The sequence below is a fragment of the Neolamprologus brichardi genome, chromosome 13 (assembly GCF_056152115.1).
Source record: "Neolamprologus brichardi isolate AB-2024 chromosome 13, ASM5615211v1, whole genome shotgun sequence".
Lineage (NCBI taxonomy): Eukaryota > Metazoa > Chordata > Actinopteri > Cichliformes > Cichlidae > Neolamprologus > Neolamprologus brichardi.
In genome coordinates, this window is record NC_142116.1 from 23,388,145 (window position 1) to 23,405,276 (window position 17,132).

Genomic DNA, 17,132 nt, shown 5'->3' on the forward strand with positions numbered 1-17,132 from the left:
TCTCTCCGTCCTTATTTCTCTCTTTGACTCTTCTACTTTCACCTTCCCTCTTTTCTTCCTCCTCTTCTCCTCCTCTTCCAGACTGCAGGTGTTAACACCACAGATAAGGAGATAGAAGTTCTCTACTTGCCCAATGTAACATTTGAAGATGCTGGGGAGTATACGTGCTTGGCGGGTAATTCTATTGGGATCTCCTATCACACTGCTTGGTTGACGGTGCTTCCAGGTATATACACCCATGTACTGTCTTCTGTTTCTCTTTTCCCGCTCTCATTCTTCTCCAAAATGATTGGATTGTGTCATTGCAATTATCTCTCTGGAAGGCAAATCCTCCCTCTGGAGTCTAATTCACACAACTCAAATAGCAGATTATGGCTAGGAGCCAGTGCGGCCATCATCCAAGGCAATGCACTGCAAAAAGCAGGGAGAGCTTGTATTCTATAATATGATATGGACTGGTGAGCTGCTGAATGCTCACAGCAGATGACAGGGTGGTTTGGTGTGCTCCAGCAAAAGTTCAAGTATCTGTAGACTCCAAAATGTGGGGAAGGTTTGCCTTTCTTCTGTCGCTCTTGTTTGTCTCCTGCTTCTCGGGGAAAGTCTTTGAGTGCCACAAAATTAGCATTTTTTCCCCCTTATGCCTCAGGCTGTACTTTACCCCCTTCTGGCTTTGATAATTGGAATCTTTTAAAAACCCTTATTTCTCCCTGAAATAAAGGTTGAAAGTTAAAGCTCAACACTCGCTTCACGTTGGCTTGACTTTCTCAATTATCAGAGCCAAAGCTCTCAACTTCTGCACAGTGAATGTCTTATGCTTGTGTGCGTCGTCATTTATCAACGTCCTTTTTTTTTTTTTTTTTAAATCCTCTATTTTTGTCCATTGCTGAATGTCCGGGCTGTAATTACACATGCCAAAGGATGAGAAACGTAAAACTCGTCGACGAGTTCGTTCCAGGCTAAACGGGCGATTATTGATGCTCAAGTTCCTTTCAAAAAGTACAGTGGACATTAAATGTCACTGAGAGTAGCTGACTGTCGGCAGCCCTCAACAGACAGCCAGTATTAAACCATCATTAGGGCTGTAACAAGATAATAGTTTGCGTTTTGTCTGTAAACAATACCGCATAATGATCACAAGCAGGCTATTTCCTCTGGGAGTAATATGCAATATTTATTACACTCAATGTGCTCTATCTGCACGGCTGGCGCCTTTAAGGCTGTAACTCCTCTGTGTGTGTGTGTGTGTGTGTGTGTGTGCGCTGTGGTTTTTGGACCAGCAGATACAAAGTAGGCTGAAGAAAGGTTCCTACATGTACAGTAGCTTCACCTCCAGCTGGCTGAAAGGCAGTTTGGTTGGCTGCACTGTACAAAAGCCTTGTTTGTGGTCTGGAGGCTATGCATTATGGAACAGTCTGTTTCTATATTGTACACACACACACACTCAAATATAAACTAAGACCATTGTTGACAGGAAGTTCAGGCGATACACAACCACATAGGACAGCGCTTTCCCTTTTGCAATCTGAAGTGAAGCGTGCATTGTTCCGCCGTTTGTGGGTGTGGGTTTGTGCTCGCGTGTCTCCAACATTAGCACAGAATGCAGACAGATGCAGGCCTGGTTAGACTGGCTGAGTCAAGATTTAATTGTCTGTTTAGACTGTTAAGCCCTGTACGGAGTTTCTTTTGTTTTTTTAACTGGGAATGCTGGGAAAAATAGAGAGGAGAGGATATGCAACAAAATAATTTTTGTTTAGATAGTTCGTTGATGGTGATTACATTTATACATGAGTCACCTCCAGAGCATCTGTCTCTGTGTTTGTCTGTCTGATACCCGTGTTTGTCTGTGCAAATGGAGAGCACGTATGTGAGCAATCCTAGAGAGTGTTCCTTTAACCTTCTTCGCCTCACCTCACCCTCGCTGCCATTTCTCTGTTTTCCTCAGCCCTTGAGAAAACTCCCGAGTCCATTTCCCCAGACTACGTGGAGATCGCAATATACTGCGCGGGCGTCTTCCTCATTGCCTGCATGGTGGGCATTGTGGTGGTGTGCCGCATGAGGAACACTGCAAAGAAGCCCGACTTTGGTGGCCAGCCAGCGGTTCACAAACTGACCAAGCAGATCCCCCTGCGCCGCCAGGTAACAGAAAGTAGATAAAGAGTTCTAAAGGCATCTTACACCTCTAGAGGAGAATAACACACATTGCATACATGCTGAAAACACAAAACATAATAACAGACAGTCTAGATGATATAGTTGTTTTAACTGGGGGTATCAAACTTATCTTACAGGCCAGTTTAATCTCCAGTGGGTTGGATATGCACAGCCAGTGCATAATAATCTATTAAATAAACTTTTAATTACTGGTTCTTTTACAAATCGGACTATAATAATGCACTTTTTTTTCACATTCAGTCACTTTACTGCATTACAAAGAAACACTCATGCTGCAAGTCAAGCAAATGTGTCAGCATGGCTCATTGCATTGACCACCTTTGGTGTGGTCCAGCAGGCCAGGGGTTATTTCTTTGTGAGTAAGAACATCATAAAACTAATGAGGACTCCAACCTCTGGCTTGCATGAACTTAACCTTGCAACACACAATGCTTCTCCACTAAAATAAATAAATAAGCATTAAAAAGTCCCTAAATTTGGGACCCATTGTTTGCAGTTTTCACGCTTCTAGTCCAAGGGACCAAATGGGATCGTTTTTGTCAGCTGTACCTTTGACAACCCCTGATATAGAGTAATGCTGAAAAAATAGCATAGCAAATAATAAGAGGTGAGGGGGAAAAACATTGTGGCACAATCTGAGCTACATAGTTTTCTCTCCTACAAACAAAAAACATGCTATTTTTTTGTCTTTTTATGATAACCATTTCTTTTAAAAGACCAAAGCATGTCGTATAAAGAGCAACAGAGCTCGCAAAGACGTGAGATCAAAACTGATTACTGCATTTTTTTTCTCTCTCACATGCCTCTCAGGGCTTTCATACATGGTTGACACACTTGTAAATAACACAAAGATTACAACTGATGTGGTATCTTAAAGAATCTACTTCCAGATCTCATTTAGGTGGTGTGCATTTTTGTACAAGTTAGCACTGCTGCCTGAAACTGCAGCCACAGTTTTTCTTCCCCCCCCCTTTTCTTTTCTTACCCTGTGTATGAGCCACAGTTTTCCCTCAAAGGAAAACCAAAAGGTACAAAAAGTGTTGGATTACATTCTGCAGAGAGACTGATTCCTGTGTCAAGGTAAGGTTAGGCTGGAGGGAGGAGAGATGAGCCCTGGAGACGGTGGCGAAGCTGAGCATTTAACACATATTTATCAAAATTACTGTTGCTGCTCAATTAATCATCATTGAAATGTAATCTCCGGCTCTGGGAACGACTTTATCGTAATACCAAAGCCTTAAATGTAGAATTCCCAAATATACTACTTGTGCTGACGCGCCAGAGTTCCCAGCAATGTTGTTATTTTGTAAATAAAGTAGTCAGTCGTACATGCCTCAATTACTCCTCTAGTGATGCCTCGGAGGTTTAACTGATCTGTGAATCCAGGCCGCGGTGATCAGCCAATCCCCTTTCATCCAGCAGGTCTCAGCAGACTCGAGTTCTTCCATGAACTCTAGCACACCTCTGGTGCGCATCACGACACGGCGGAGCTCTGCACACGATGAGCCAATCCCAGAGTACGACCTTCCTGAGGATCCGCGGTGGGAGTTTCCTAGAGACAGGTGAGAAATATCCTTCCTTTTCCTGTCACAGACATTATCCTTCCTACTTACTGGTGTTTTTGTACCCCGAAGAAAGGAAAACCATAACTGATTATTTTTTCCCTCAGAAAAGAATTTGAGATTAGGCTCGTGTCACGCAAGTAAGAACTCCCTGTTCTTATTTGCATGTCTCACCACTTTACAAAATGCCAAATAGACAATTATGTAAATCAAATTCAGCTCCTGCATAAACCAAAAAACACCTGAAAATGCTGATCTGCTACCCAGTCCTGCTTTCTTTTGAAAGGGGGTATTCAGAAAAACACTAAGGATTCAGAGCCTGTGTGCAGTAACTGTTTGATGGTATGCATAATACTTTTTTGGGGCCGTCTTTGAGCCTCTATCTGATTTGATCTCACCTGCTAAATGATCAGATTAATCATTTTTATAGGTGCAGAGTGCAGACTTTAATGACTAACTGTTAAAGCACAGTTGTGGTAGCTGAGATAAAGGGCTGCTGGCTCATCTGTTGGTGCTTTAGTAAAATGACCTGAACTTGGCACGCTGCACACCGCCTCATCATTACAACGACTGCTACGTCACACTCTTGCTCACCAGTAGTGACACACACACACACACACACACACACACACATGCTTCTGTTGAGAAGGAGCGAAGCTGTGTTAATTAGTGGTTAGCATTCACAGCTTTCATCTGCATGTTTGGGCTAGGAGTGTTTGCTCGGTTTCATACCAGAGGAATTAGCACCGCTGAGGTTTCGGTTAGTCACAGTAACTACAGCCAGTGATAAGCTTTAGGGTGGATTTAAAAGGACAGCAAAGGTTAGAGCAGTTTAAAGCTGTCTCGAGGCCTTGCGTTTTGAAATGAAAAATGAAAATCCAAAGCTGTTAGCCTGAAAGGAGGCCTGTCTTTTGTTAAAATGAGTTGTTAAACTTGGATCATAAATAAAGATTTTAGCACCAGTCATCAGTGGGGGAAAAAACATTTCTGATGTCATATTAGACTCTGTGAGTGTGTGCTGCTGAATGGCATTCTGCTGAGAAGGTTTGCTTTTTTTAATAGATGAAGCAACCATAGGAGTTGTTTTGTCTGGGTTGAATAAATGCATGCCTCTGTTTGAGTCTTTATTCCTTGCTTGTCATCCTACCGCCCGAGGGATCACGTTGGGCTTGCAGAAGGCTTAGGAATGCTAACGTTTGCAGTTTGTGTGCAGGAAAAATAACATTGAATTTGTGTGGCTGGAAAGACAGACTGGTTGTCATTGAGTGTGGACAGACAGAGGATTGTGTTACTACATAAGGGCCACAGGCTTTTTTCATGTCCCAGTTTGAATATTTACATAGCCTGTACACTGAGCCTTAAGGTAAGGGCCTCTACTGTCAATCAAATAACAGACAGGAGGCTACACTACCAGCTCAGTGGTCTGATTGGTGCTGCAGCTCTGATGCAAAGCTATGAAAGAGCCTGTGTAAGAATTTCTCCCCCTGATTGATAAATCAGTGCAATAGAGTTTGGACATTAAATTTAACACCAGATTTTGAAACATGCACCTGTAAGGCAAACTAAAGGAAGAATTCCATCCTTCTCAGGCCAATGTTTTAAGGCTAAAGTAGGCTCTGTGTAATGACTTGAGAAGAGTGTATATTGAAATATGCCAAGAGAGGGTAAACAGTTTAGAAATTAGTGCTCTCCCTGACTTTATCAGACGATTATCGTAGCCACGTCTGCCTTCCTACCTACTGACCTGGCAGAGGCTGCGGTCGCTGTGCCAGTAAAACACTCACACAGACACAATCTGATTTAAACGTAGCAGTCTAGAGAAAAAAACCCCAAAACCGATAGGGTGAGGTTGACAAGCTGGTTCTGTGCCAGGCTTCATTAAGTCTCTCTCCCACACTCTAACCTGTTTACTGCAGCACTGTGGGTGAGTCAGTGCACACAAATCAGCCTCATGCATTTGTCTCCCTTTCTGCAGCTAATCAGCTTCCTGTCTATTTTTCCTTCTTGCTTCTCCTTCTGTGGCTGCAGGTTGACCCTGGGCAAACCCCTTGGCGAGGGCTGTTTTGGCCAAGTCGTAATGGCAGAGGCCCTGGGCATCGATAAGGACAAACCCAAGGAGGCTGTAACTGTTGCAGTCAAGATGCTGAAAGGTAAGTGAGTCTCGGTAGCGTTGTGTGTCAGACCGCGGGGATAAGATGTACACGTCTTGTCTTCCGAGCAAGGTGAGAACATTTTATAGGTGATTTATGCTCCAGTGAGGGTTCACTAAAGGTGCGTGGTGGAGCCTGGGGCTGTCGTTATTATTCGTTATTGGTGGTTGCTGAGTGACAGCTAGAGGGATGCAGGTTGGGAAGGTAAGGGTTAGGGTGCGGTTACATACCTGACCCCAGAGCAGCAGCTGGCTGGAGCTCAGTCAGCACCCACACAAAGAAGTAAGTCACACTAGCACCACTGCTGAGATTAATGAAAGCAGGAGGAGGGGGGAACTGGGTTGGTTTGAGGTTGCGGGGTACGGTGAGATCAGACATGGCAGCAGGCTATTGGGCCGACCTCGACAGTATACGTCTGCTTTTTTTAAAACGACTCCAGATACGGTAATGGTGCAGTGGAATGCAGGCAATGCCAGTCTGGCTATTGGGATATCTCTACTTGCTCAATCAATTCCACGACAAAAGGAGCCTGTGCAGCAGATAATGAATCCAGATTGAACGTCTTTAATTCCTTCTCCTCCCTTGCCCTGGTGCTGAAAGGATGCCTCTGTAGTCATTGTGGGGAGCTTCCCTCGCTGCTGTAACTCGAGCCGACATTGTCTGTCATCCGCACTTAATCAGACGCACCTAAAAAACAGGGTGCTGTCTAAAGGGACAGCTCCTTAGTCCTGAGCCAAAGGGTTAAAGGGGCGTTTGGAATATGGGGTGTGTGTTTTTCAGACCTTCTCGTGGCAACCTTTTAACATGTGACTTCTTCTGCCGTTAGATGACGCCACCGAGAAAGACCTGTCTGACCTGGTGTCAGAGATGGAGATGATGAAGATGATCGGCAAACATAAGAACATCATTAACCTTTTGGGGGCCTGTACACAAGATGGTGAGTGCATTGATTGGGAGAATCAGTGTGCATGCACATGCAGATGAGTTTGCTGATTTTCTGTACAATGCCATAAAGGTTTGCCACAGGACCCTTTAGTGTCCTTAAGCACACTTGTTGAGTCCCCATGAAAACAATACTAAAAACCTACTGCCTTACTCTGCTTAGTTAGTCTCAGGGGGACAATGTTAAATTCTTTGAGGTTTCCAGTATAGCTGTCACTAAAACAGATGATAAAAAGCTACATTGTCATCACATGATAGTCAGTGGTTTGCTCTTCAGTGAGCGTAGTCCCTTTCTGTGCACACGGGCTGTTTAGCTGCACGCAAAGCAACAGGAATCGTCTATTCATATACAGATTTGTGTTTGGAGCAATTACTGTGAAAAAGAAAAGAAGAAAAAGAATTGGCTATTCTGAGTTTTGGAAATGCACATAACTGTTGAAATGCAGCTCTGGACAGACTGGCTGCTTTAATGGCGTTTCTCACACAGCCCTTCTCAACTGTTTTTGAGCAGAAATTTCCATGAAGCAAGCGGTGGTTTTATGATCTGAATGTTCTGTTTTTCATTAAAATTCACTCTGAATTTTGTCACTTTGTGTCAAAGGGAATAATTCAAGTTCAAACACTTGTTTGGCTCCGTCTCTTGTGCAGGCCCCCTCTATGTCATAGTCGAGTACGCCTCCAAAGGTAACCTCAGGGAGTACCTCCGAGCCCGCCGGCCACCCGGCATGGAATACTCCTACGACATCGCCCGTGTCTCAGACGAACAGCTCACGTTCAAAGATCTGGTCTCCTGCACTTATCAGGTGGCGCGGGGCATGGAGTACCTAGCATCGCAGAAGGTAAGGAGAGGACACGCACAGACACAGACAATGCCCTGTTCTCATATCGATCGCACGCTTGCTGGTTGCCAAAACAGATCTCGGTGCCAGCACAGGGAGGGTTTGATGTGCTGTATCCACAAAGGTTTTACGTAGAAGCTTGTATGCGCTTCACTGTGGGAATACTGTCTCCTAAAAACACAACTCTTACCCCGCCTCTCTGCCCAAATCCCTACATTGTCTCTCATTCCACCACAAAAGCCCCTCTGTGTAGAAGAATTGTTAAGTTTTCACAATAGGGGTGCAGCCATGTTGGCCGAAAGCAGCATTACGCTCCCTCTAACTGTTGGAATGTGACAGAGCACGCTGCCTCACACGCACGCACATGCTAAAGTGCATATGTACAACCATACATGTGTGAAGGTATGCGAGGAATCTTTACTGATCCAGGCTTGTTGAAGACTGTGTAGTCGATGTGGCGTCGTGTTATTCAGTCCAGCACTCCCTTTGTGCAGGAGATTTCTGGATGATTTCATGCACCACAGACACTTTAACACCATCCCAAATTCCAAGTTTTTTTATTTACAGAATGAGGTAATTGTCTCATTCTTGTCTTCTCCTTCCCCCCTCTTTTCTCAATCCACATCTCAGTGTATACACAGAGACCTGGCAGCGAGGAACGTCCTGGTCACAGAGAGCAACATCATGAAGATCGCCGACTTCGGCCTGGCCAGGGATGTCCACAACATCGACTACTATAAAAAGACGACCAATGTAAGTACTCTGCGTGTCAGCGGATGCTTTTTGGAAAGCTTCAGCGGGGGATGAGTTCACCCTCCTCTCTTTTTGCTCCAGTTCCTTCCCTTCCCTCATCTTTCTGTTTCACTCCGTTTCCTCCGCTGGTGTCTTGGCAAAAGCTGCAGGTTCCCAGGCGGCCTGTGAATCTAGTGCTTCTGGAGACTCTGCCTGTTTACCCCTCAGTCTCTTGTTCTTTTGGTTTCATCGACACTTATACAATTAGCCCAGAAAAGAGACCGAGCGAGAGGGGAGGGAGCAGCAGCTTAGCCGTAATTGACATCTCCATAGCGGCCCAGTGGTGTCTTTCTTTCCCACCGCAGAACGTTGTTGCCTGCGCATCCTCATTTCATATGCATGATTGCCTTTTCATCGCATGCACAATCACGCTGAGAACTAGCTGACAACAACAACAATATTCGATGATGTTGACGGTGACGAAGATTAGGGCAAGCAAATGCGACAATGATTGAAACGGGACCAATAAAGACAGAGGCATCATTGTGGTGCTGCATTCTTTTAATATTTCTGTTAATCTTCATTGGTCTGACAGGAATGGGACACCTTACATCAGCCTTTTATTGAATTGCTTGATAATTTTTTATGGAATGAATGAAAACCTACAGTAAATTCAGATTTTGTGTATTTAACGTGCTGCCCACCACAGCATCTGTATCTAAAGAATACCTATTTAGTGTCTGAATGATAATATATACTCACCAAGGTCGCCTTGTCAGCTACGCTTAGCTTCCCGGCAAGTGTTTCAATGCTACAGAGATAAACTCTTCTTTATCCGTGACCCTGTTTATCAGCTCTATTGCCCTAACAATGTAAACGTTCCTCAGGGAAATCCATTCCCCCCCCTAGACAGTCGCTCCTCTAGTGCCTTATTCCCTTGACTACTTCCACATATCAGCTTTTCCAGGAGTAATGAGATCTCCTGGTCATGAGGGATTTGAATTTCTTGCTGATGAAGCAAGAAATTTAGAGCTCGGCAGTCTTTTAAGGGGTACGTTTTATTTGACCTCTCACCTGAGTGTGTGTGTGTATGTGTGTCCGTCCTCAGGGTCGTCTCCCGGTGAAGTGGATGGCTCCAGAGGCACTCTTCGACCGGGTCTACACACACCAGAGTGATGTGTAAGTATATAACAAAGTGTTTCTGTGTCCCACCACTGTAAATAATCCAAAATCCATCTACTCACATCAGTGGTACATTAAGCTTTATCATAAAGTAAAAGATGCTGTCACAGCTATTTTCTATAGCCTGCAGTCAGAGTGATTGTTTTTCATGGGGTACAGGAACAGAGGGTAGGAGATGGCTTTTTTTTTTTTTTTTTTGGGTGCAGCGTTGGTGAGTGTTAGGTTGAGGGGGATGACTGGCTGTAGGGGGCCAGTAGTGGCAGTCTGTGGCAAAAGTGAGGATTTCACGCTAGACTTGGAGCCAATGCCGTGTTACTAATCTGGCCGGCTTCAAAGGGCCTAGAAGGAACCCGGAGCCCACCAGCACCTCCTCTCTTCCCCCTCTGATTCACCCCTGCTCCTCCGGCCCTGCTCGGAAGTTTCCCGTCTTGTTTGGGCCCCCCATGCACCTCTAAACGCAACAATGGTGCAGCCTCCCCGTGCAGGCCTCATCCTCCCTGCATCCAGCCTCTTTTAACCCCCTCCCATCCCCTCTTCACTCTCCTTTCCTTATTCAGCAACACTTTGAACATGTGGATCATCATTTTGGAGCAGTTCCACGATCAAAATAACCCCCCCCCCCCCCCCCCCCCTTTTCCCCTACTGTTCTTATTTTCATTCATCTGGTATGTGAATTGCTGACCCGTCTCTGTCTCTCTCTCTTTTTAAGATCAAGAGTACTCATTCTAAAAACAGAACAAAGGGAGAGCGTCCCTCTCTTTTTGGTGTTTGAGTCTTATGTGTTCTGACAGCATTGTTTGAAGCTTCTACTCCAGACACTGGCGGCAGAAAGTGTATGTGGCAATTAGATAAATGCCTTGCATGCTGACCCCTGGGAAGGGAGGCTTTGTGTGTGTGTGTGTGTGTGTTTCAGTCATACAGCAGTAGCACACTAAATATAGCACTTATCCGCCTAAGCCCTTTGATAGAGAATTTCTTTCCTGTCCGTGCCTCTGTGTATTGTTTGTGCACATAAGGATGTGTAAGTACACATGATGCCCTTCGTGTTCCACAGCAGCAATCAATAACCCTAGGAAGTACAAGGGGGAGGAGCTGAAAGGGGGGTGGGGTGCAGTCATGAAGTGGCCACTGTAGTTCTGCTTATTAGCTCACCGCTAATTACAATTCATCACTCACTTTTAGTAATTGGCTTTTTCTCAGAGGTGCAGTTGGAGCGGCGCTTACGCCGGTCACCAGAATGACAAGCGATCCATACGTGACATCAGATTAAATGAATACATGAATTCCAATTGAACTCGTGTGCTGTTGTTTTGACAAATGGGGACTTTACAGTCCAGCTTTCAGGGGCTCGAGTATTCATATTTGCATACGAATCGCATATTAATTTATTCTCTGGTTTTTGTGCTGCATTCTGTCATCAGAAATTTCAACAATAGAGAACAAAAAAACCCAACTGAATGCTTATTGACTGGTTGTTTTTTAAGTATAGATTCTGCATCTAGTTGGCTGGAGTACATACAGATCCACCTGGCCGCATTCCAGGTCAGGTAAATTGACCCCAAGCGTGTTGCTTTGTTTGGTACGTCATGGCTGACTGCAAGTAGACACAAACTTGCTCTCCCCAACAAGCGCTGAGCGATGGTTACAATCTCAGAAAGGAGAAATGAGTGTGTCAACAAGTGCAGTGATAGAGCAGAGAAGAAACCTGGCTGGCTGGTTGTGTAAACAGATGGAAGATCCTGATAAATGCCCAACCTGCCTCTCTGTGCATACTTGCCTAGTTAGACCACTAACACAGATTGTGGTTGCCTGAATGCATGTGCACACACTGCGTTTTGTCGAATGTGTCTGCACGTTACAATAGCTGCAGCCATTGGGTGAACATTAATCAAGCGTGCTGTCATTGCTCGAATGATTCATTTGAAACGCTCGGTACACGATGATGACATCAGCAGCATGAAAGCCGATGATGTTTAACAACCGGATGCTGCAATGAGGAAGTGGTTAAAAATTAATAGTCACCAGCCATCTCTGGAGTTCTTTTGTCTTTTCTGGCTCTTTTGTCAATAGTGGGTGGTCCAGTGTTTGTTTTGGTGTGGTGCGATCAGACAATGCGAGTCTGTGCAACTGGCCAGCCGGGAACAAAAGCCATCATTGAGATCGGGGCCAGAGTAGCACTGGCAGTGCGTTTGAACCACGAGTCATTGGACAACAGAAAGAGGGCATTGACACCACGGCTGTCACACTGTTGTAATTTTCTAACCCATAGCCAAGTAAATGTTATGTATGTAAATGATTAGAAGCTTAAGGACATTTGTACTGGCTTGCATATTCTGGAACACTATTTACACAGATATATATTTCCTGCTCTAGTCATTCTTAAACACCCTGGTTAATATGTTAATGTGTATATATGTTCATTCTTGTGTTGCCAGCTGGTCATTTGGGGTGCTGATGTGGGAGATCTTCACCCTAGGGGGCTCACCCTACCCTGGCATCCCCGTTGAGGAGCTCTTCAAGTTGCTTAAAGAGGGCCATCGCATGGACAAGCCCGGAAACTGCACCAACGAGCTGTAAGTTTAGCTTTTTTTTCCTGCGAAAAGCACATATTCTCTAACTGAGCTGCTACCAAAATACACATCACGTCGTGCATCGAGACTGAATGCCAGCCCAGTCTCCCATCAGATCCATGACTACGGGGCTCTGTGTCCACTCAGTCGGGCTTCTGCACAGCTGTGCCTGTCTGCTATCAGTGTCCTCATTCACAATGAGACCTCTGCAGTCAGCAGACAATGGCACAGTTTCTGCGGCGGTGCCACAGCGAGAGGGCTGATGGTGGAATAGCAGAGGCGGATAAACAGAGAGTACACATTATAGTATTAAAATAAATCCAAAACACTGAGAGACATGTTTCTAATCAACAGCAGGGCTTCACAATGTGGGGAAAAAAATAAATAATGTCTGCAGTTTTTTTTTTTTCTTTGATAATGGAGAAATCTGAGCGAGCAGCTTACTGTATACTTCCCTAAACAATTTGCTGTCCTTCCCTTCATCCCCAGAGTTTTTCTTTTAATAAATTGACCATAATTATCTCTTTCTCAGGTACATGATGATGAAAGATTGCTGGCATGCCATCTCATCCCAGAGACCCACCTTCAAGCAGCTAGTAGAGGATCTGGATCGCATCCTAACCCTGAGCACCAATGAGGTGAGCGCAGCCCTGTCATCTTGATTTCTGGGTGGTCAGAATTCACACTACATAAACCTTGCTGGCAAATGGGCGTTGAGCATTCCATAGCAATAACATATTAATATGATACACAAGCTTCTCCATCCAAACCAAATTACGCTCTTGCCAATGCATGCATGTGTCAGAAAAATGTTGCATAAGGATTTTTGTGCATTAGCCGCGACATTATTGAAATAAGGCCTAAATAGTGACCGAAAAAACGGGGCCAGATGATTTGATCCGGGCCTAACATAGTTGCTACGGCCAAGTAAAGTTGCCCAATCATCAAATCCATACTTTGCTCCTTATGACGACCCACAATTTTTTCCATTCCCCTTCCTGTCTCGTGTGATATCCGAGTGCCGACCTGAAAAGAGGCCGTCGATGGAAAGCTGTCAGGACTCGTCTTCTCTGGAGCTCGAGCTTCAGGAATTTATGCCAGCAAAGCCCCACTTTGAGTTTGAACTTTTGAAATGTAATAAAGCGTCTTTTTCTTGCTTTTTTTCCCCCTCTCCATCCTTTCCCTTTTACCCCAAACCGCTGGCAGATGTGGAGATCTTTAGTAATATGAGCCTTTTCGTGTTGAGCTTCGAAAATGGAAGCCAGTGCTCATTTTCTACAAAACCCCAAGAACTCTTCCTCCTCACAACTTGTCCCAATAACAACCATGAAAGACTGGGAGGAAAAAAAAGGGGGGGAAGAAGGCTGCCTCGGCCGACAGAAAAGACCAAAACAACTTCCCAATGCTGGCTAAAGTCAAAAATTAATAACAGCTTTCCATCTTATTTCGTTTTCATTTAGCTGTGCTCTGCCAGTTTTTTTATTTTTCTCCAACAATCTTGTAGTACTTATGTCTGGCGCTTCAGTGTCAGATATCAGATCTGCTTGGAGTGAAGTGAGATTGAGGTTTATGCCACATCCGTACCCAAGTTTCCTTCTCTAAATGTATCCTCTTGTCCCCAAATCCTATCCATCTCAAACCACTCTGTGGTGGACGGAAAATGCGTCCAGGTCGGCCCTGCTAACTTCAAGCTCAGCCAGCAGTCCAACATTCACTTTATTACCTATTATTCCTGCAAATATTTTCATACAGTATCCAGTTTAAGATTGCATTTTTTTCTGTTTCATTTCATAAGTCCTCCCAGGGTTTGGATAAATATCACAATAAAGGTGATACTCTTCTACTCCACTGCTCTCCCAATGCTCTGGAAAGTCCCTAATCCCGTCGACTGGATTTCAGCATGAAATTTGCATTCTTGTGTTTGTTCTAGATCTTCTTCCTCTTACGTCTTCGAAGCGTCCCTTCCCTTTTGTCTGCGTGTAAGCGATCTCACCCAACCCTCCCTTTCCTCTCTCTGTGTCTGCAGGAGTATCTGGACCTGTGCGCCCCAACAGAGCAGTATTCCCCCAGCTTCCCCGACACTCGGAGCTCCTGCTCCTCCGGCGACGACTCCGTGTTTTCCCACGACCCATTACCGGACGAGCCCTGCCTCCCCAAGTACCAGCACATCAACGGGAATGTCAAAACATGAGCCCTCATCCACCCTCGTCCACCTAGTTTGACCTACCCTAATCCTACCTGTCGGAGTCTTAAAACACGCTCCAAATTTCCTCCACCCGCCCTCCCCATCACCTCCTGTGGCTCCCGGTGGACTAATGGGCCCAGACAGGACTGGGTGGTGGCAGCGCTGCTGTCACACTCTCATACTGCCATACGCTCACACTTTATATATAAATATAGGACATGCTCACATGAGGTCTTAAAGGAGAGGATAGGGACCTTAAAGAAGCCTTTTTGTACTGACTGAATGAAGTGATGTTCCCAAGGGACTCTTCTCCTCTTCCTCTCTTGATATAAACAGAGATTTTTCATTTTGGTTCTCATGTTTATACCCAGAGTGTTTTTTTTTCTCCTTTTTTGCAATCAACAATGTTTGGTGGTCCAATTCCAGTGGCTGGCATTCCAAGACTGTTGTGTACTCCTGGAAGAATGTATGGGTTCATGTGAACTTGTGGAAAAAACAAGGGACCAGAAGAGGACGGCAAATAGGAAATGGACTAAGAGACAGAGCTGCGACTAACAAAACAGAAGAATAGGTGGAGAGCAAATATTAAAAAAAAGCAAAACTTCTGTTTATTTTGTAATATTAATGCATTTCTTTTTCAGTTTTATTGATAAACCTTCCCAACTATCCCGGAGGAAAAAAATACACAGTATAATGTATAGTGCTGGGTATATTTGTAAATATATTCAAATATGTATAAAAATATATTATATATTTACAATGAATTATTTTTTGTATGGACTTGGATATAACCCCCACCCTCACCCCAACCACCCCCTATATGAGTTGAAAGCAGGTGTGCTAACAGGTTATGTGTTCTATGTTTCTCGCCACACACACACACACGGATACACACTTTAATACACACAAACACCTGTCTCACACTCACCCAGTAACACAGTCGAGTATTGGCTTTCAGGGACCGAGGTAGCATGTTAATTTATTGACTTATGTTCTCTTTTTTTTTCCTTTTTTTTTTTTTTTTAATGAATCAAAAAATATAAAAAATAATATGGAAGAAATTATGACATTAATGATGCTGATAATACATAAATAATCCATTAAAAATGTATGGTAATTTAAAATGATCTTTCAACAGTAACAGGAAAACTATTTTTAGTGGGTTTGAAAGATCCAGGTTTTGTAAGTTTTATATATGAATGTGAATATTAAGTTAAATTTTTCAAAAAACTGTACATTTTATAGTCAGCTAATCCCTTTCTTATGTAGATCTTAATGGCATTTCTATCCAGTCGTTCTTAGCAATGCTTTAGGAAATAAGATTACTGGATATTTATATATGATTGAAATACATAAGAATTTGGAAACGCATACCAGCAGTCTGCTCCCTCAGTTTGACTAGATATAGGTTTTAAATTTCCGTGACAGAATTGAAAGCTGAAAGACAAAGTGTTAAATCATTAAAGTGGTTTATTTTATTTTATTTTATTTTATTTTTTTTTGTTTTTTGTTTTTTTACTGGACCAACTTTAAGATGTTGTTTTGCAAGTGTTCATGCCACATTTGCGAAATAAATGATGGAAAAAAAGATATCACGTCCCAATGTTTGGCTTTTTAAAATGTTTTCAGTGTGAAGTTGATTAGTTTTGCAGCAAGTGGCACTTTGTTTGGTTTTTCTAACACTGCACATTGTGTTGTACAGCTGCACTCTCCTCTGACCTAAATATCTTTTCGCTTTGTATCTGATAAGGGTAGAGTTGATTTAGCTGTTACAACTGGTATGCTTGGATTCTTTGCTTACTATGTAAAGAGAGGAATTTGTTACTCTGTCAGCCATTAAATCACACAAACTGCACAAATGTACAGGGGCTCTATGAACAGGCAGATGACGTTTTTCTCTTTCATTTCTGATAGAAGCTGTCCAGATGCAAAACCTCTGAGCTCATCACAAACTCGGAGTAAACCTGATCAAATTAGATACTGGATTTGTGCCAGTGGTTATACCAGCAGTTTTGTTAATGAATAGGGGACTCCTCATTCTCTTGATAGCTTTCCTCTGCGTCTCTATCCGTCTGACTCTGATCAGCCGAAGAGTCTGTTAGCCTTCTAATGTTCTGATTAGCTAATTGATTTCCATTTTATTCTTATCAGTATAGATTTAATTCAACGGATTCAGTTGTCTGACCTTATTTGATGTAAGATAATCAAAGCTGATCTATTAGCAAGCGTGATTGCTAGTGGCAGATGTGAATTTGGTTGCATTTGGCTAATAGTGGTTAGCTTGCACGCACACACACAGCCGATGGGTTATAGAAAAACCCAGTGAGGCAACAACAGTCAGCTATGCTAACAACTTTTGTGCTAGCTAAAAAGAATATTGTTAGCATGCTGTGTTAACTTTTTCTTATTAACAATAACCATAAAGTAGCTTACGATAATGATTCAGAGAACTATTTAGTGAAAAATTAACTGCTAAATATGAACTTGTTAGCTATATGAAACATTACTGACCAAAGTTACTTGCAGGACTGTGTACCTAACTTTTACTTTTTAGTCTACTGACTCAATTATGTCGGTTCTACTAAACACCTATTTAAACCTACTAGGTTTTTGGGTACAGAGTACACCTGGGTCAGAGGAAGAAAAAGAGGAAGCCCATAGCATGCATGCTGAAACTGAATTTAGTTCAATTCAGTTTTATTCACAACACCAGTCACCTTACAGCTTTGAAAAGTAAAGAAAATGTTTGCAAGAAACCAAACAAACTCAAATAGCGGCATGGTGGCATCCTGAAAGTC

General features: G+C 43.5%; 1 protein-coding gene across 5 annotated transcripts in view; it reads left to right on the plus strand.

Annotated features, from left to right (window-relative positions):
• fgfr2 (fibroblast growth factor receptor 2) overlaps positions 1-16,178 on the plus strand; it is a 38,053-nt gene extending 21,875 nt beyond the window's left edge. For 3 of the 5 annotated variants that reach the window (XM_006798963.3, XM_006798964.3, XM_035911215.2), the window contains 11 exons: positions 82-226; positions 1,943-2,142; positions 3,595-3,734; positions 5,763-5,884; positions 6,711-6,821; positions 7,475-7,665; positions 8,296-8,418; positions 9,506-9,576; positions 12,015-12,152; positions 12,682-12,787; positions 14,176-16,175. In XM_006798963.3, the coding sequence (XP_006799026.2) occupies positions 82-226; positions 1,943-2,142; positions 3,595-3,734; positions 5,763-5,884; positions 6,711-6,821; positions 7,475-7,665; positions 8,296-8,418; positions 9,506-9,576; positions 12,015-12,152; positions 12,682-12,787; positions 14,176-14,340 (1,512 nt within the window). In that variant the 3' untranslated portion in view covers positions 14,341-16,175. Of the gene's footprint in view, positions 1-81; positions 227-1,942; positions 2,143-3,594; positions 3,735-5,762; positions 5,885-6,710; positions 6,822-7,474; positions 7,666-8,295; positions 8,419-9,505; positions 9,577-12,014; positions 12,153-12,681; positions 12,788-14,175 lie in introns of all 5 variants that reach the window. The other 2 variants (XM_087850336.1, XM_087850337.1) reach the window with 2 other exon arrangements.
• Positions 16,179-17,132: the final 954 nt, after the last annotated feature.